The following is a 21,202-nucleotide window of genomic DNA, read 5'->3' on the forward strand; positions in this document are numbered from 1 at the left end:
CCTTCTGCTTGCTGGAGGGTGTGTGTGTGTGTGTGTGTGTGTGTGTGTGTGTCCTATAAAGTTGTGTTTATGAGGGCTAAATGTTGTAGTGAGTTACTGCACAAACCCTTCTCTGCTGCCACTGGGGGCCTGAATTCAAGTCCTGCCTTGAGTCACAAATGAAAATTAGTTTAATCCTTGTACTCATTTGTTAATGCTACAGAAACACTGCACATTTGGAAATTGCTCTATTTAGGAGTTACACAGGGTTTGAATAGAGAGATAGGATTGAGATGTATTGGCTTTTATTTCGGAAAGCTGTCACTTTACCTATTCCTGATTCAAGCCAGTGCTATTGGTCCCTTTGCTCTATGCATACTAAACTGACAAGAGTTTAAAAGACAGGTGGGGGAGAGTATTTGGCAATCAGAGCTGTGATCTGGGCAAAAAATCAGGTCCAAATGCAGTACGAAGTGGCATTTTGCCTTAGGTAGGAATAGTGTGGTCCTGCATTCAGAGATCTTGCTTTATTATTATTATTTTATTTATTTTCTGTGGTTGCAGTTTTAGAACTTTCCATTGAAGTCCTAAAGAAATCCTTGTTTTAATACATAAATTAGCCAAATGGTTCAGCTGTACCTTTCTCCGTTCTCCCTTTTCACACGCACAAAATGAAAACTTATTAATTAGAAAAAATATATGTGGTTTGTTGGTGATATTTGAGTTTTTGCCGTCCTTTTGTTCATCTTAGGCTTGACCCTTTCTATGTGTTCATGTGAAAAAAGGGGTAAAGTTTTGGGGTTTGTGTGTAAGTGGTGGTGCCCCAGTCAGTTCAACACAGATTTCTTCTCTCCTACTGCTCCACATATATCATGCTCACCTTACTCCACAGTCAATCTGCTGAAAGCTTGCACTACTGATGCATTTTAAGTGATGCTCTGGAGGGAGGAGGAATCATGAAGGATGCATTGTTGCCTTTTTCTGCAGGCAGGGAGAATAATCTGTGTGGGATGCATAAGCAGAAATTGGGGAGCTGTGCTAGGACTCTTACTTTTAACTATAGTGTAGAGGACTATCTACCAACTTTCTAGGCCATGTCTGCATCACAAATTTTGGTCAACGCAAATTAAGTTAGCAAAAAGCCATCAAAGTTAGTTGTGCGCATGCATACCTGGCTCCTTCTGTTCGTGCCGAGGTTGCTCACCAAGAGTGCATAGTGTGGTGCACCATAGGTAGGTGTCCCAGTGTGCAACCCACCATTCTCCAGTGTGCTGTCTTTTGGGAAACTCTGGCAGTGCCTGGTGAGGGAGAAATGAGCCATGCAGGGGTGACTAGAAGCAAGGGGTCAACTTCCCAGCGTGCAACTGTCTCGATCCCATAATGTCGTCTTTTGCACCTTTTTAAAAAAATCCCACAAACCCACACGGCCCTTCTTGCTGTTCACCATCTCTGACTGGAGTATGCACAAGTCTGCACAAATGTCGTAAGTGTTGCAAGCACAGGACACACGATCCTCTGGTATTTGCAGAGCCATCAGAGGAACCAAATCAGCAAGGAACATGATTTCTTGGAGGACAGATTGCTGTGGGACAGAGAGAGAACGAATTCAAAGTTTTTAGTGGCATTCACAGAGCAGCTGCAGATGGTGGAGCACCGCTTTGGGCACTGAGAAATAAGCACTGACTGGAGGGATTGCATTGTAACGCAGGCATGGGATGAGAAGCCATGGCCGCAGAATTTTCATATGCACAAGGCCATGTTCTTGGATCTGTGGGCCGAACTCACCACATTCCTCCAGCGCAGGGACACCAAAATGAGAGCTGCAAGGACAGTGGAGAATCAAGTGTGATTGAGCTGTGAAATTAGCATTGCTAGAATGCTACCAGTCACTGGGAAATAATTTTGGAGTTGGAAAATCGACTGTGGTGGCCATTGCCATACAAGTGTGCAGGGTATTAGTCATGTCCTGCTATGCAGGAAATCTTGGCAATGTGCAGGACATAATGGATGGATTTGCAGCAATGGGGTTCCCGCAGTGTGGTGGGGTGAGAGATGGCTCACAAATTCCTATTTTGGCACCAGAGCACCTTGCCACAGAGTACATCAACAGTAAGGGCTTTTTTATGGTGATGAAAGCATTGGTTGATCATTTGGGACACTTCACCGACTTCGATGTTGGCTGGTCAAGAAGGCGCATAACACTCACATCTTTAAGAATACAGGACTGTTGAGAGAGCTACAAGCAAGGACTATTTTCCCCAGAGCAGCGGATTACCATTAGTGATGTTGAAATTCCAATAGTGATTCTGGGGGACTGTTGGCAGGTGGGGTACAGGGCCAATCCTGTCTGCACTGCCTGGTGAGTGACAAGCTCTCGCATTGCCTGAGGGTGAACATCAGGCATCCGGGGTTAGGAGAACTTGGGCCCTCCCTGCTCCACCAGATTCCAACCCAGGGCTCATTGAGGCAGTAATTTGGGGTCCATTCTGGAGTCTGTGCTCTGGAGGGTCTTCCTCTCTCAGCCATGGCTCATTGTTGCCAATCTCTGCAATTGAAAGGCCTGTGGCAGCTTAGCGTTGAGGACTAGGCCCAACCACGTGAGGCTTCGGTGGCTTCTTGACAGGAACTTGCAACACACAACTGCTCTCCTGCTCCAGTTACCCAGACCGAACTAAACTGCTCTCTTTTGAGCTCAGTGAGCATGTGAGCATGCCCAGCAGGGGCAGTTGGGCAGGGTTTTCTGGGCCTTAGAGCAGCTACTTAACCTTTACTTCCCCAGTGTTGGGTTCATGCACCCCATCACAGGGATCCAGCCTATCTCTTGCTCCTCATGAAGCTGTACACAGGCCAAAGAAAGATTCAACTACTGGGCCAGCGGATGCAGAATGACAGTGGAATGCACTTTTGGTAGATTGAAGGGGGGCTGGCGCTCTTTGCTAACAAGATTGGATCTCAGTGGGAAAAAAACATCCCAATGGTTATATAGCTGTCTGCTGTGTCCTGCATAATATCTGTGAATCAGAGGGGGGAAAGTTGCCACCGGGGTGGAAGGCAGAGGTGGAGTGGCTGTCTCCTGAGTTTGAACAGCCAGCCACGAGTGGTATTAGAAGCGCTCAACATGAAGTTGTATGGCTCAGGGTAGCTTTGAAAAAGCACTACAACAGTGAGCCAAGTAATGCATTATGGAATACTGTGCTTTACTTGGCCCGTGTGTTTTAGGGCCTGTTAGGAATTGTATGGTGCTTGGTGTACATTTATGAATATAACTCCATCAATTCACCTATTAATTTTGCAGTGCTTGCTTTACGCTTGTTTGTTACTGTCATTGATCCTATGAGTTGTCACACTGTAACAGTAACAGTGGGTGCTTTCAAAACTGCTAAGCACTCTGCAGCTAATGTTGTGAAACAATAAAGATGAATTATTTTTCAAATAGAATTTTATTCTGTAACAATCAGTGCAAAGAAAAGTATGTGCAATTTAAAAGCAAATACATTAAAAAATTAATAAATTAATGGAATAGAACTTAACAAAGGGAAGGAACATTCATGTCCATTTTTCCTACACATACATTGGCCTGTGGAAGCTGTGGTTGTTCTTAATATCCCCTGGTGTAGAGTGGCAGGGGTGGGGATGTGGCCCTTGATACCACATGGAATGTTCGGGGGAGTGTAGGAAGGTGCTGTAATGAAGTTCTCCATGGACTGCAAATGAAGGCAAGCCCATGATAGTTGAACCTGTAGGTCCATAAGAGTTTGTAGCATCTGCCAGAGAAGCTCCATTATGTTCTGGTGCATCTCCTTCTCTTCCTGCCGGGACTCCTCGGCTGCCTCTTGTCCACTCTTTCCTTCTCCAGGCTGTCTGCAGTGTTCACCCTCTAGCCCCTTTGCTCACAGTCTGATGCAGCACTGGCTTGCAGGATTTAATTGAACATGTCATCTGAGTCCTCTTCTTCTTTTTCCTCCTTATCTGGCTCAGGCCAGGGGGGAAACCCCTGAGGAACCCCTCAAGGCTGTAATGGCAGCAGCTGCAGGTAAAACACCGGGGTACCATTGTCCATATAGTCACAACAGAAAGTGAAAGTTAAGACTCCGAACTCCCTTCCCTTGCTCCCCTGAGGTTTTAAACAAGACTGTGGGGAGTATGGCCTGCCAGATTTGAAGGAAATGGGGAGGGAGTTTCTTGCATGAAACTGAGTAAAGGGCAATGGCTCTGAATACTGGCACCGTTTTCTTCAGGTGTTGGTGATCTTAGCTGATATCTCACTCTTGAGGGAAACAAAGGCACAGAGTGCATAGCTGCTGCTGGTATCCCAAAGCCACCCGGGCCCGTATGTACTAGCTTGTGTTCTGTAGTGGTGCCTGCCAAAGTTATTGTCAAATGGTGTGGGGAAAGCATCCTACCGTGGAGGAAGAAATAAGTCTGCCATTCCTAGAAATCTTTGGGAGAGGATTGCAGAGTACCTCCATTAGAGTTTCATGTATGGTATGCAGCTCTTTGTAAAAGTGGCAGGTCTGCACCTCAGCACCTGATTGACTGTTGGTCTCCCTGGACTAATGATATGCCTGGTGCAGTTGATGGCCCCTGTCATACCCCTTCCCCTGCTTCCCCTGTGCAATCTTCTCATAGATGTCCATGTCTCTGTGGCAGGTCCATAACTGTGCTTGCACAGCCTCTTCTCTCCTCAGGCCCAGGAGATCCAGTATCTTCTGTTTACTGCAAGCCAGAGTGCTTCTGGAGGATGTAGCCTGCATGGCAGCTGGGCAGTTGCACACAACAAGGGAGAGCTGCTAGGTTTGCTTGCCAAGCTGGACAGTCAGAAAAAGGCATGCAAAAAATTTGTGTGGTTTTGAAGGGCAGGGAGACCTTCTGGTCTCCATGACTCCTGGGCCACGGAGATGACAATTGTGACCAAAGCAGTCAGTATAGGGCATTGTGGGACAGCAGCTGGAGGACTGTGAGGCTCCATGTTCGTAATGCTGTGTCTACACTTGTGCTGCATTGACCTCAATACGTCGACCAGGGCTCAACACCGCATGGGGAGATGGGGAGAGGGTGCTTATATCGATGGAAAACCAACTTAAGTGTAGACACCTTATCATTAGATCTACGCCAGGCGGCTAACATTGACCTAACTTTGTAGTGTAGACCAGGAGCTGGGGAGCAATTTTTCAATGCATGATCAAGGCTGGCTTCACTAGCAACTTATGTTGGTATATCTGTCACTCAGGGGTGTGGAAAATCCACAACCCTGAACGATGCAGTTATACTGGCCTGATTACCAGTGTAGACAGTGCTACGTTGATGGGAGGGATTCCTGCTCTGTTGGATTATCCATCGTGTAGTTAGCGTCTTCAATGAAGCACTACCGCTGCACCTTTTTAAGTGTAGACAAGCCTTTAGAGAAATAATCACACATGTGAACTGCACTACCCATTCCCACAGTCATGCTCATTACAAGGAACTTAGATGATAGACAGCTGAATTGATCTAAAGGATATAGTTACAAAAGGACATTGCCCCACTTCTTTTATGGATACAATACTATCTACTAAGTACCTAAGCCCATTGACATCAATGGAAAGACTTCATTGGGCTTTGGATTGGACCCTAAAGTTAAGCATTTTCAAGTCTACAAATAGAATCTTTTATGGTTTCTGTATTTGTCTGTGCCAATTGCCTCCACTTTATAAAATCTTGGCCCATAATGATTTCTTCACCTGCTCACGTCTCATTCTCTCACATTTATCAGCAGTATACCTTCTTATGTGTTCATGTTCCATAGCGTCAAAGCTCTACAGGCTAAAAAGGAAATGAAGAGGTTCAAAAAAAATTCAGAACTTCACCTTTTTTACATGCGTTTACAAAGAGCAAAGGGAACATTTCCAAAAAGTCACTGTGCCAATTTGTCTTGCTTGGGGGCAAGTGTAAGCATATGTAATTTTAATGCTTTTAATAGGAATAAAAAAATCTGTCTTAAAAATGCCACTGATTGAACAAAATAAGGTCTTTATGCTGAAGTGGTGAAATTCTAGTAACTGCGTAGCCTCTACCTAATACTAATATCTGTTAAAATCATGTTATATCGGCACACATAGATGTAGCAGTTTTGAGTGTTTTACTAATTTGGTTTATAATCTATCTTTTAAAAAAAGGGAGGGGTAATTTTAAATCCTGTTTTTCATGATCTAGATCAGGGGTTCTTAAACTTCATTGCACCATGATCCCCTTCTGACAACAACAATTACAACAGGACCCCAGGAGGGAGGACTGAAGCCTGAGCCCGCCCAAGCCTTGTCACCCTGGGAGGGGGGAGGGTGCAAAGCCGAAGCCCCACCTCCCCAGGCCAGAGGGGCAAAGCCCAAGGGCTTTAACCCCAGGCAGGGGGCCTGTAACCTTAGCCCCACTGCCCAGGGCTGAAGCCCTCAGGCTTGGGCTTAGACTTGCTGGGGCCCAGGGCCAAAGCCAGCCCTGGCAACCCTGTTAAAATTGGGTTGCGACCCACTTTGGGGTCCTGACCCACAGTTTGAGAACTGCTGATCTAGATTAATATAGAATTGAAATACATTGTGCTTATGCTGTTTACGCATTTTGCTTACAGTATAATTGTTGAATAGTAGCTTAAAAATGTGACCAGTCACTTTAGTGTTGTGCGTGGGGGGAAAATGAACAAAATACAGTGGTTACATGCACTGATGGCAACATTACTGCCTCATAATAGCACCAGGTTAATTTATCTTCTTTCTTGTTAGCTTCATAAGGAATCAATGGTTTGCAGTAACTCAGTTTGATGCAAGAGATTATGATCAAAATCGTCAGATCGCTTGATAAAGATGCATTGTAGAAGTGTGGAATGATTTAAATTAAAGCGACTTAAATCATTAATTTTAATCATGATTTAAATCAACAAGCAGGAAACCTTGATTTAAATAATCGATTTTAATTGTTTTGCGTTTGTACTTTTTTAGTGATTTCTCTCCCTCCTCCCCACGAGAGGTTGATTTTTGTTAATTAAAATTGTTGTTAAATAGTTTAATGGTTAATGGTTGATTAAAACATGTTGATTTGAAACTAAATATAGCCTTTACACTAAATTTGATATGCTTTTCCTAACCAGGAGGCTATGCTGTATCTATAAACATTTATTTAAGCAATTATGTAACTTAATTTATATTTATTGATTTTTAATTTTTACATTATTTTTCTAACACAAAGTGAATGATGCATTTATTTACTAGATGACTTTTTTTTTACTTGTGATTTTTTTTCAAGCTCTATTTGGATGGAAATTCAGATTCAATGACAAATGCACAACAACAGTATTTTAAATTTATTTTTGTTAAATAATACTACTTTCAAACTACTGTATGCACAAGGAAAAGCATTTATCAAAAGGTTTATCAAACCTGTTTTGCTATTAAAACTGATTAACAAAGAATGTATTATCTATAGTTAGTGAATTGAACAGATTGTTTGTTTCCGGTTTCCATGCCCTATAATATTTTAGAACTAGTAGATCTCATCCTCTCACACCTAGATTTTATTCATAGATAGGAAGAGGAAAACAAGCTTTCCTGCTTTTTCAGCTCCCAATTGGTTTCTTAACTTTGAATGTACTAGCTATTGAACTGAAATGAAGAAAATATTCTCTCTCTACTTGCAAAAGAGGCCACTGCTGTCAAAAGCTGGTTTAGCAAATCAACAAATTCTGGTTTGAGGTGCTTAGCCAGTGACTTCCACCAGTTCAGTGGTCTAACTTTCTTTAAAATTTGGCAACAAACCTGTATTGCTTAATATTTTTTTCTACTTAAGTTAATAGGTTATAATAAGTTTGACTTAATTTTAACTAGGGCTGTCAAACGATTAAAAATTAATTGTTAGTAATCACAGTTTTTTAATCACACTGTTAAACAGTATTAGAATACCATTTATTAATTTTTTTAAAATATTTTTTCAAATATAGGCTCTGGGCTTCACCCCTGTTTCTGCCACCTTGGTATTAGGCATTTATATTAGCAAATGCTGCATGGATTGCTAGTATTTTGTCTAGCCATTCTATGTGTGTGCTGTACCTTCCTTGTAAATCTGTCTCTGCCCTTTGGCTCAGGATTAATATCCCTTGTGCTGTCTGTACAGCTGATATGTATAGTGAAACTACCTAAATTCTGATGTTCTGGTCTGCAACTGCTTTGAACACATAGCGCACAAAACCAGAACAGAGCAGCTGGGCTCTGCAGAGTGAAGAGTTCAGCACATTTTGCTCTAGATTAATTAAATGCATCTGTTTACCAGTGCTGGAGTGGAGGATGAAATTAGGCCTTGTACACACTAGCCTGTTTTGGAGGATCTCTCACTGTTTCATTACCACTAGTGTAGCTCCCCTGGTGGTGGGAGCGAGACATAGTAGATGGAGCACGGGCATTTTTACCACTACGCCATGTTTGACTCCCTCTGTTCAGGGTTAATCAGCATGGTGGTAGCAATGGTACGGTATGGTATGGTCTCTGTTGTTACTACCACTGGTGGTTGTGCGATGGTGGGTAGTGTAGACACAGCTCAGTAGAGGCAACAAGAGAGGGTGATGAGAAGAGACAGGGATAAATAGAAAAAGGAATAATGATACTAGTCTGACTTACAGGCGTGGTAGGAGAATGGATTCCTTGGCCTGGCCTGTTAATCCAATATGAAACACACAGGGTAGTGTAGAGAGAACTCTTTTTGAAGAAAAGAACTGATTATTATAATTGGAAGAAAGTCTGTTCTTTATTTGCTTGTGTACAAGAAGAAATGTTGGTTTAAAGAAGTATATTGAGAGTTACATCTCCTGTTAAGTTTTTTCCCCGCCTTAAAACTAGTACTTAAATGTGCTTGACTATAGTATTGGTGAGGAGGATTTTGCCTCTTGCCAGAGTTGTTTGGAAATCTGTTGTTGTTGTTGTTGTTGTTTGTTTTTTTTCTATATTTTTTCAATGCTTTAGAAATAATTGTTACCTCAAAATTATTGGACTCTAATGAAAAGAAATACAGCACCACTTGGAGCAAGAGAATATTCACAGACCAAAAACCTTTTAAGTGAGGGTTAAAATGAACATTATACTTCAGAAAACAAAATGCTCAAAAGTAAAAAAAATATAAAATCCAAGGGTCAGAGTCTCAGTGTGGAAAGAACAGCCTAGGGGAGGAAAAAGGAAGCCAAAATGGCCTTAAGCCCCCTTTGTGCCTTTCAAATTCTCCCTCTTAGGGGCTGTTTTTCTGTCCCACTTAAGTCCCCTTTATGTCACCAAAGCTGTTTAAAGGGGACTTGCACAGGATCTTGCTTTTATTTTCTGTGCAGGTATACCCATATAGATTTATTCATGGGTATCCATACAACTAAAACTTATGCAGGATCTACCCCAAGATTCCTACATCAACCTTAATTCTGCGCCACGTCCCTACTGTAACGTAAACATCCTTTCTACCACTTTCCATGGTATTCTCTCTTAATACTGATCAAACTCTCTCTCTTCCTCCAAAACTCTTAATAAACAGTTGCATTTGGGATTGACATGTGACTCTCTGCTAGAAACTACATCTGGGTGAGAGCTGATTGGGATGGGGGAGAGGAGGTGAATTTGCAAAAAAAAAAAAAAAAAAAGAAATGTGTATATGTAAACCTAAATTCATTGAAATCTCTCAAAATTTCAGACAGCTGTGCCTAGAGTCCTAGGGCCGGATTTTCTTGCATTCCAGCCTCTGTGCACAGCTGTTGTGGCACAAACGGGTAGGAAAACATCTGGATCGCGCCAGCTGAGACTTGCCGCTGGTGATGGGGCACTCTTAGCTGTTCTAGAACCAGTATATTTGGCTCCTGAACCAACTGTTTCTCCCAACCCCAATATAGGCACGTGTTGTTTGGAGGGGGGTGGGAGGCGGAGGTGCAGTCTGCACTCTGGCTATCTGCAGCCTGCATACGCTTGGTATGCAAATTGGTCCTAAAAATCATGACAACTAATAGGCTCCTGACACACCACATCTCCTGCAGTGTGCTGAACCAAACTGCACATCAGAAAATCTGGATCTTAGTTTTGAAATATAGTTCAGAGCCGATATCTCAGTCTCCTGTTCCACTACAGCATAAAGACACTATTATACCTGGTGCATCCTTGTGATGTGAGGTCTTGCCTATACTATACTCAGTTCAGCCTCTGGCTATAGATAAGAGAACAATACACTCCCCATAAAGGCCTCAGATCTGGCTGAACCCTCTTCTGCGCAAACGCAGAGACGTCAACAGGTAGCCTATACTGTGGAAACCATAATCTCCAGAGTGTGTGCATGTGTGTTTTTTTTGTTTTGTTTTGTTTTTTGTTTTTTCCCCCCTAGTATGGCGTTCATTTCTGTAGTCTCATCAGCACAGTGCAGCTCCAGCTAGGCTCGGCTACTGAAATATGGATCTGAGTGCAGGATTGGGACCTGATTCTGTTTTAAATGAATGTTTTCAAATAAATATCCCATAAAACTTTCAGGATGTAGCCATCCTAACTGATAACAGAAGTAAAGCATCACTCAAAGAAAGATAATATAACCGCTGAAGCTTCTAAATTGTGGTGTTAATTAGACCATGTTTTTGATGGAACTGTTTAAACTATTAAAACTTACACTTTTAGGGACTGAAATAATTAACTTTCACATTTTTGACAGAAGTGAGAATGGAATTTTGAATTTCCTTCCCATGGTTGAATTGCTCTGAAATGTATCAAGAAAGGGAATCTGCTTTTCCTGTGATGAGGAAGCAGTGTGACTACTGAAATGCATTCCTTTCCTTTTCAGTACATATCTTTTATTTAACAAGATTCTGTTGTAAGGAAAAGGTCCTGGGTTTTAGGATGGAGCATATTTTTCAACAGAAGAACACATTGCCCTGATGAATAAAAGAAAGGCAGGTCTTGGAGCAGTTCACTTTGGCGAACGGGACTATGGTACATGTCTAGGCAGGTAGTTACTTAGATAAAATTCTCCCTTCTACCTTCTTTCACACATCCACACAGCAGTTTACTGTTTACTCACAGAACCATTATTTCAAGCCCTGCATGTGGTTGAAGGGTTAGAAAAAAGAAAGGGAGGGGGAAAAAAGGAAAATCTGTGCTTAATTGACTAGAAAGCAAATAATTTTATTTTGTTTCTGATCTTCATTTATAGCACCAGCAACAAGTGGTGCAGGCTGTGGAACGTGCCAAGCAAGTGACCATGGCAGAACTGAACGCAATCATTGGGGTATGTGGTCTTTCCATTTTAGCTCTAATAGTGTTTGTAATTAGCTCTCTTTCTTTATTTAAAAAATAAAAATTTAAAAACTTGCTCCATCAACTGAGCAAAAGTTGTGGACAGCAGTGAAGTTAAGTAGTCTGACTTAATCTGCATAAAAACTGATTGCTACATAAAAACTTTTATTGAACCGTGGCCATAAGGTGAATAATGTAACTGTTTTATCCATCCCTCTGGGAATCACCTTTTTTTTCTTTTAGTTTTTGTTTGTTTGTTTTTTTTAAGTAAAACTTAAACTTTCTTTCATTTGCTTAGTGCTGTTCAGTCTGCCTCTGTAACTACCTTATAGGTAGCATTTGATTTGCACTGCTACTGAATTAAGTTCCCCCCCCCCCCCCGTCTATGCGCCTGATGGCCCAAAATAGTGAGTATCCACTTTGTAGTTCACTTTTTAAAAATAAAAAATCTCTCTCCCCTCCCCCCCCCCCCCCCCAAATCTACAGGTAAATGACAATTCTCAAAGGAATTCTCAAATTCTGAAAACACTTTTGCCAACAGTATAGCATAGTGTAGAAGTCCTGCAAGGTTTTAGGAGTTTGGGCAGCCATAATGTTTACATCTTATGACTCAAGAGGAAAGGAAAAACAATTAAATATTGGCTGTTCACATTGCATAAAATAAAGGTGAGAAATCATAGCTTAATAGCACATTATTCACATCTATAATTATGCAGCTGGTGCAAGCAGTTGTTTAAGCTATTCTAATGAAGATTCTACAACTGTACTTTCCTTATTCTACCCCCTCCAAAATGCTTTTTCTTTTGTGTATAGATTATACATAAGTCTTTCCTTTTTTTATTCAGTGTATCAAATACACTTTGAAATGCTAATTATTCCATTTACTTTCATTAAAATTCAAATTGCTGAGTGAAGATGTGGCTAAGGGTCGCCAAATAATCAATCTGAAGTGAAGATATTGCTTCAATTATGCCTCTGTCTTTTAACAAGGAAATCGGGACTCTCTGATCATTGCTGATGGTAGTGTAGAGCAGTTGTCTGATTGTAGCTTGTTTTTAATAATCTGTTTCTAACTCTATTTTGTATCCCTCTGACCACAAGAATACTGGTAGTCAATTAGAAGATATAAATGGAAAAGAGTAACCTTTATTTCCTGTGAAGTGCCCCTTGGAAAGAAGGGGATGAATCAGAGCGAGTCGTGTAGACTCATGAATAACATTTGTTGTATGTCTTTTACGCTCCAGTAGGGAGAGTGGGAGATGAATAATTTCCCAATTAGTTTTCATTACCTAACCAAAATACTGCCTACTATTAACATTCTTTGCATAAAGTAAGTTGCAAAAGATTTTTTTAAAGGTAGATGTGTATGTGCTGCATGTCTCTGTGCATTGCATTTTGTGTGTGTGTGCCTGCATGTATACACATACTTTATTTATAAATTTGTTATTTATATAAAGTGTGTGTGTGTGTGTATGTGTGTGACTCAAGGTGTGTGACTCAAGATTACATTTCTTGAAGAATCTATAATGTTTTCTTTCTACTGGAGAATCAGGTATTAATGTAAAATTTGTGGCATTATTGCAGATTTTGCTTGTTTAAAGTTTATCCTGCTTTCCATGAACCACTAAAACACACACACTAAATATAAAAAAATAGAGTGGATGCTTATTCAAGAGTTTGGTGATCTTCTTTTCTAAAGGACAGAACTAAATTTCCTATTTTGTCCAAGGCTGTCTGATCCTACTTTTTCAGATTGATTGAAATTCTGCGTGGCCCAGATTTCATAAAGGCTGTAATTTGTGGCTTGAAGAAGATAACTCCCCATTTACCTTCCCCACAAAAAATAATTTGTACTTACTGTATTTCTTTTGTACACTTTTGATTTGGAAAGATGGGGATATTTTTATGTGGATCTCTCGTAGTTTTTGATAAAACTGTAGTATAACTGACCGAAAAAAGTCTTGTTTGTGGTTTAAATTTTTATATAAAAGGAGTAACCTGATACATTCTGTAGGAGATTTATTAGGAAAACTGATTTAATAGGATAGCAAGTTATCAAATCAGCCTAAGTTTTAGTTGTATGGATACCCATGAATAAATCTATATGGGTATACCTGCACAGAAAATAAAAGCAAAATTATAACTGTAGCATTAGCACTTGGTACACTTAAAATGAATACCAATAAAAAGCAAAGTACATAATTAGAACATACAAGGTCTTTTTAAAAAACTCTAATTCTGCTCTGTCTTGTGTTAGTTTGCAGTTTGCTATATCTGTCGGAGTTCCTGTTTGTTGTAACATTGTGGTGTTGTTTTTAAAAGGATCCACTACTCAGTGGCTGTTTACAATTTTTTTTTTTAAATAATCTTTTTAAAAACCATTTAGTTCTGAGCTGAAGTTGTACTGGACTTAGAGTTTTTAAAATATAATTGTGGATATCCAGTTTCTGTATAATGCTTACTGTATACTGAGATCCCAGGGCAAAAGCCCTTTTTGGTTTGAATGGTGGACTGTGGCTTAGGATTGCAGAATTGGATCCTATGAGAGTTAAGGATGGCACAAGGAAAAAAATGAATGTGCACAAATTATCTGAGTTTCTCTCTTTGAGCCTCATGTATATATTTTTACATGAATGTATTCGGATTTAATGAAATCTGATGAAGCACCTTTTTAACTTTGCAGTATTATTCTATCTTCATTGGTAAATGAACCAAATCACTGATCCATGCAGTTTAAATGCAAAATACTGAAGTGAGCCTGGAACCTGGAGAGACTGCTTGTTCTCTTGACAATAAGCTAGTTGTGTTTAATGGAATGAAACACGGTTATAATGACTTCTTTCACAGGTCATGTTCAGTTTAAAACTGTTGACAGATTGAAACAAGTTAAATTTTTTTTTAAGAAATGGTGAAGGATTGGGGGAGGACAAAATACCTAGATATCCTAAGTATACCAGAGAAATATTTTAAACTTAAATGAATGCAGACTTTTTAACTCATGTTTGCAATAGGCTATATTGTTGATTAGAGATCTTCTTTTGAGTCAGTTCTCTTGAACAATTTGAACCCTTCCAAGTTCACGCTGTTGGGATAGGAATGTTGTTTCCAGTTGATCTTGTCATGTACCACTGTATTTTTAAATTAGAAACGGCAAGATCATACTGTTGGAGCAACACACATTGTAGTCTTAAATCAGTAATATGATCTAATTAGGAATGATGTTTTCATTTCCTGTATTATTAAACAGTCATCTAACTTCCTTAAAATATTTTTTAATCCATTATTCTGTATAATCAGAACATGCTGTGTGAATGTGGTTGCACTTTAATAAAGGGAAAAGGCACTAATGTGTAATCAGAATAATTTTTTTTTCTGTTTGGGTTTCTTTAGTATGCATATTTAAAATTGTATATATGTTCAACTGCACTTGGGTAGTAAGACAGAAATGGAGGATACCGTTCATATGCCTGTTTATCATAGAGAGAGAGAGAAAAATGTTCCAAAACCCAAAAAAAGAACAGGTATGTGATGGTGTTCAAAGAAAAAGCAGTTTAGCACAAGATATGCTGAACCTCCATTTTTAGCAGTGACATTTTAATGATAGGAAGTCTGCAAAATTATTTGCCATCAATTGTGAAGGCAATAACAAGCCTTGGTGGTTTTTCACACTCTCTGTGTTAAGTGCTTTCAGAATGACAGCGTAAACTGTGTTAGAGAACTCCAAGGAAGTAAAACTGATTAAAATGTTCATGCTTGAATGGTGCTGATGGAATAGTTCATTTGGACTTTCTCTACCTCCTGCAGCTCAAGCTGAAATATTAAAATTCAGTGGATTTAAATCTCTCTCCCCTCAGCTCAGGAAAAAAACATTACATTTTAATAGGTTTTAAACTCATAATTCATTGGCTTGGAGCAGCACTATTAAATCTATTTAAATATTACTTGTATTACTAAGGATATGATTTAAATGATTTTCCCTTTACCAATCTATATGTTTGAGTTAAAAAAAAAAAAAGCTTTGGTTTAATTTGTAAGCATTTTGTTTTACTATGTCAGTTTTATTATCTTCTTTAAAAATAAGATTCTGTTTTTAAAGCAACTGGCAGTTGCTGGAGAAAAGGACCCTTTTTATATTGTGACATGTAATTATCAAGCTATAAAGTTCCCTCTTCAGTACACCAGTTGTCAAAATTTCCATTCCATGTTTTAGACTGAAACACTTGTTTGCTTGAGCTCGGAAGCTGCGTGGTTTTTTTTAAATATATGAGTAGTCCATCAGCCAAACCTCTCATACTTTCACAGCAGAAGTGTGGAACAATGCCTCTTAAGAAAACAATATGTCATCTTTTATGCATTCACAGATATGAGGATCTTAGAAAGCGGTGTGGTGTAGATAAGTGCACACAAGTTCTAATAAAAACTTAGCATCAATGCATGCTATTATTCCCTTGGCGCCAGTGGTCCAGAGCTCCTGCTGCTAAATGCTAATGTGTTTTTGCACTGGTGCTTAACATATAGAGCAATTTCTGACTCCTTGTGCAAAGTCTTCTCTCTGCCTTTCAAACGAGATTACAGTGTAGGTAAGAGTAAGGGCCTGTGGTCTCAACCTGATCCTCAGATGATGTAATCTGGTGTAGCTTTATTGAAGACGCATTGAGGCTCTGGCCCTGGATCTTTAGAAGGGAAGAGGAGCTAGCTTTTGCTGCAGATCTAAACATCTAGATATTGTATCTGTTTGTGGGAGGGACAAGCGGAGCTTTAGCTCTGTAAATTGTGGATGTTTTTTAATTTCAGTTTGTTCAGTAAAGTCATCCTTGCCAACTGTGTGCATTCAAAGATGGTAACTTCTGAGAGGAAGGAGGGTGCAGTATAAATTAGTAAATGCACTGTGACCCGTGTGCAACAATGATTTCTCTCTCTGTCTTTTTTTTTATTGTTTGATCAAAGGCTCTGCCCATATTAAGCAGTGCTTGGAGCTTAAAGGCTGTAAAAACAAATTGGCCACCTGCTGTATACTGTACACAGATTGTGATGGTGGGAAGGCAGAAGAGGAGGTTGGCTCAATGGTGTATCTGTTTTGTGTTGTATTTATTTGCATCTTATGCCCAAGGAAATATTGAAATGCACTGTGTCATATTTAATTACTGTATTCAGTGTTTGTGTATTGAAAGTGCAAGTTGGCTTGGATCAAATGGCTTGCAATTTGTGATGGTATCGAGTGCTTTCAAGTGAATTATTTATCCTTTGAGTTTTGATGATTTAACCTGGTGTAGAAGGCTGTAATTAGTAACTTCTTCTGAATTGTTCATCTAAAAGCTGGATAGGTTGCAGGTAGGGTTGCCAATCCTCCAGGATTGGCCTGGAGTCTCCAGGAATTAAAAATTAACCCTTTAATTAAATATTATGTTATGTGACGATATCTTTAGGAATACATCCAACCAAAATTGGCAACCCTAGTCGCAAGTGATGCTGTTCTGGGGGTGGTTGGATTTCTCCCCATACCCACGTGCCAGCTACAGGACCTTATAGCAGTTGAAGCATGATTTAAACAAGTCTCCTCCCCTCCTCAGCACTTGCTGTAATTCAAAAGGGCTGAAAAAATAAGAGAACCTGAGTCCTCTTTGGGGGCTTTTAGGCAGTTAATTTTAATGCAGATATTGTTTGTTTAGTATTTCCTTGCAGGGGTGCTTGAACAATTTATATAGTGGGGGTGCTGAGAGCCATTGAATCAACCTGTAAACCCTGTATACGATGGAAATCACTTCAAGCCAGGGGGTGTGACAGCACCCCTAGTTCCAGCACCTATGTTTCCTTGACAACTGTTCCCGGTGTATATATTTTTAAAAGAGCCTTGTTATGTTTGGAACAGAACCTTGCCATTTCTCTGCTCATGCTGGGTGTCCTAATTGTTGAATTATATTGGCCTGTCACCACCAGAGTACCCAGTGACATGCTGCAGTACAGACTGCAAATCACTTATTACTTCCCACTCACCAATGAGTTGAAGTCAGAGGTCTTACTCATTGCGATTTAAATAAGTGCACGTGACATGATCAGGATCATATTTGATCAGGGGGAGGAAGGCATGGCTTCTGACTCCACGTTTCTCAAGGTCTTCAAAATCCTTGCAACTAAGCTATGTGACCATCTTTTTGAATTTTAGTCTCTGCAGGTGTGTGAAGCCCTGTGGAGAATTTGCTTCAAGTTCTGTGGCAACAGCATGTGTTACAGACAACCACCTGCAATATTTTCCCTCTAACTGTTTTTTATAAGCTAGCACTTCATGCAAAGAAGAAAAAAGGGAGAAAAAAAATTGCTTATGTGGTCTATAATCTAACACACACAAGTTGCTGACAAACCAAACCTAGGATTTGTCATTCCACATTGGTCCATCAAGCACAGTATGTTGCCTTCAGCAGTGGCCTATACTGGTGCATCAGAGGGAAAATGGATTCTGTAATACACCTATGTGATTGTGCAGTATGGTGTGGGTGGAGATTTCCTAATGATCACATCCTGGAAAATACTCAACTGGAAAAATAAGGATGCAAAAGTACCCGGGGGAAATGCAGTTGTCTTTACATGAGCCTGCTTGGGGAATATGTGAAGTCATTATCAAGAGAGTCATGGTTTCTTTAAAACTAGTGTTCTAAAATAATCTCTAAATACACTACACCCATGATATAGACTTTTTTTCCAGTCATATTTTGTAGGCTGAAGCACTCAAGAATTAACAGGTCCCTGATCCAAAAGAGCACTTAACACGTTTATCTTTATGAACATGACTACTCCATCAAAGTCAACAGACCTATTTGTGCTTAAAGTTAAGCATGGGCTAACATGCTGTCCTGGCCTGGGGTCTAAATTATTGGAGAAAGAATAATATAGAAAAGGAAAATATTTAGGGGCATTAGTGTGTGGCAGAAGAAATAAAAGAGATGTTGTTTGAAGTTCAAATTGTTTGAAATTATTTTGTTGGTGGATGATGCATTAGTTAAGACCATTCCTTGCATACTGTTTACAATTTTGGAGAATCTTATTTACTATGTATCTGTGCAGCCCACATCACTATCGTGTTTAAACACCTCCCTAATGTGAATGAATTTATCCTAAAAACCCCATTGTGGAGTAAGGAAGTACTACTTTCTCCATTTTAAAGATGTGGAAACTGAGGCACAGCGATTAAGTGGGTCACCCAGGATGTCCCTCTGTCTGACAGAGCTGTAAATTTAACCCATCTCTTCTTAGTCCAAGTCAAGTGCTTTAGCAACAGGACCTTTCTTTACCCAAGCTGCTGTAAGCAGAAACTGCCCTAGAGGGCAACAAAAATTATTCTGGATTTCGGTTATTTGAATAATGGTGACGAGAGTAGATAGACTGGAGTGCTGAAATTTTAGAAATAAAAGGGCGTAGGTCCTAATTAGAGCCCTGTGTGAAGAACTGGGAGTGCATCCACTTACGTCAGTACTGAATTGTGGTCTGTGGGTCCAATTCTTCTCTCCCTGAGATCAATGGGAATTTATCCACTGTGGATATTAAAAATAGCCATCAAGCAATTTTATGCCTAGCAGTTAAAAATCAGGAGGATGAAGAATCATTTTAGATGTAAAAGCAAGATAAACAAATACAAACCTATTTGTTTTTAATATTGGGTCTTGTGTTCTTGTGTAACTCAGGCTAACTCAGTGTGGCTCTTTGCCCTCCTCTAGTGGCTAGACCTCATAGAGGTTTGAGTATATTGTTGACTCCATGCTAATGGCTCAAGCAATACAAGCTCACTTTTTAGATCTAAAGGCCCCAAGTTCAAACCTGTAGGTGATGAGGGGCATTGCTAAACTCTTCTACCCCTAAAGGTTCTGTAATATATGACTCATGAATCTCATGTGGCATTCCTTCAAATTTCCATAGATCAGTGGTTCCATACTTTTTTCATACCATGAACCCATTTTACAACAGAAGTTTTAGGACCGCCTATTTTGTAGTTCTATGGACCCCCTCCCATCCACCCATAAAGAAAGGGGTCTGGTTGCAAACATCCCTCTCCCTCTCCCCACCAGACCTTTTTGCAGCCTCTAAGTTATAAGTGCATGACACAAACGCTCCACAGTCTCTGTTCTTATCAGTTTAATATCTTAGGAGACAGGCATTGTGCAAGGAAACACACACACAAGGTATGGAGATTAACTCCATTTCCCTCAAGGTGTGGATAGAACATCTAGCTGAAATAGGTGTTGTTACTTCTGTGCGCCCCATGTGTAGGCAGTTGTTGCCACTGAATGTGTGTAATTGTAGTCCCACTGTTGCCATTCCTAGCCCTTGCCAGACCACCCTCATCCTTCTGTTCTCCATGCTGATCTGTGCATAGGTATTGTAGGTCCCAGTGGTGGTTCTGCTGCATTTGGAGACTTCTGCCTTTTCTGTTACGACAGGTGAATTCCATCCATGAAGAATAAAAGTTCCCTTTTATTAATTGACAGTGGTGACATTTTAAAACAGGGCTTAAGTGGAATAATTTTATGCAAGAATTTCTGCCCTTTATCCGGAAGGTGATTCCAAACAGTCTTCTCTTCTCTTCTCTTCTCTTCTCTTCTCTTCTCTACCCTACCCTACCCTACCCTACCCTACCATTCAGGCCCTAGTTTACACTAGAAAATTAAGTCGGCATCACAGGTGCTGGCCTTCCCAAGGGGTGCTCAACCCCTGCTCAGCCCCAACCCCCTGCCCTGCCTCACTCCACCTCTTCCCCCAATGCCCCACCATGCCTCTTCCTGCTCAGTTCTGCCCCTCCCCCAAGCATGTCCCTTCCCCTGCTCCTCCCCCTTCCTCCCAGCACCTCTGGCACACCGCAGAACAGCTGATCCACAGTGAGCAGGAGGCATTGGGAGGGTGGGGGAGGAGTTGATTGGCAGGGCCACTGGTGGTGGGAGGCACTGGGGCGGGGCATGTGAGGGAGAAGAGGTTGGCTGCCAGTGGGTGCTAAGCACCCGCTAACTTTTTTTCCTGGGTGCTCCAGGGATGATGTCGGCACCTATGGTCACCATATTCACGTTGCACAGGGGTGGGAAAAATCCACATTTTTGAGTGGTGTAGTTAAACTGGTCTACTTCCCCATATAGTCAGCACCAGGTTGACGGGAGAATTCTTCCATCAATCTAGCTACGGCCTCTCGGGGAGGTGGGATTACCTATGCCAACGGGAGAATGCCTCCCATCAGCGTAGGTAGTATCTACACTGAAGCACTCCAGCAGCATGGTTGCAGTGGCACAACTGTGCCGCTGCAGCATTTAAAGTATAGACAAGCCCTTAGTTATAATTCAAAAATGTGTGGGTGGGAATGTGTGATTAAAATAATATCCTGAATTCCAAATGCTCTGCAAAAATGTGCACACTGATTTTTGCAAGTGACTAAACCATGTGCCCTTTTATAAAGGGTTTGCTGCGTTTCTTTGGCTGAATCTTCCTTTGTTTGTTTGTTTTGTTTGTTTTCCTTTTATAGCCCTAAGCTATGTTGTTGATTAAGAAATCTCTGTACAAAATGGATAAATGGTGATACATAGTATCTGTACTCAAGATCAAGAATGGAAATGTACTCATACTTTGTCTTTCATCCCACTTGGTGTTTCTGGGTTTGTCTTTCTAGGCCATTCAAAGAATCCTGGAGGCACTTGGATAATGTGTGCTTCCAACAGTTTCTTCAGTATTTTGTATATATAGTTATTTTAAATAGCCTACTTCATATTATGACAGTCATAAGCTCCTTCTCCCCTCCTCCCCCAAGTCGTCCAAGCCTGGTTCCCTTTCCTTCCTTCACATTGTCCAGTGTTCTAGGATTTAAATCCATGGCTGTGAATAAATAAGAAATTTGCCATTGTTTTTTTTTCTGTGGTCTTTATTCCCTCTGTCTCCTTTTTGCTTCTTTTACTTTCTCTTCCCAGTCTTTCCCTACTACAGGCATTCAT

At 40.5% G+C, this 21,202-nt stretch overlaps 1 protein-coding gene across 16 annotated transcripts in view; it reads left to right on the top strand.

The window, feature by feature from the left end:
- The window catches only part of LOC101946689 (transducin-like enhancer protein 4), a 120,149-nt gene that overhangs the window by 37,464 nt on the left and 61,483 nt on the right, over positions 1 to 21,202 (top strand). For 10 of the 16 annotated variants that reach the window (XM_005297711.5, XM_005297708.5, XM_065549439.1 and 7 more), the window contains exon 6: positions 11,161 to 11,235. The exons of the other annotated variants lie outside the window; for them this stretch is intronic. In XM_005297711.5, coding sequence (XP_005297768.1) covers positions 11,161 to 11,235 — 75 coding nt within the window. The remainder of the gene's footprint in view (positions 1 to 11,160; positions 11,236 to 21,202) is intronic. 16 annotated transcript variants of the gene reach the window in all.

The sequence above is a fragment of the Chrysemys picta genome, chromosome 6, assembly GCF_011386835.1.
Source record: "Chrysemys picta bellii isolate R12L10 chromosome 6, ASM1138683v2, whole genome shotgun sequence".
NCBI classification, from domain to species: domain Eukaryota; kingdom Metazoa; phylum Chordata; order Testudines; family Emydidae; genus Chrysemys; species Chrysemys picta.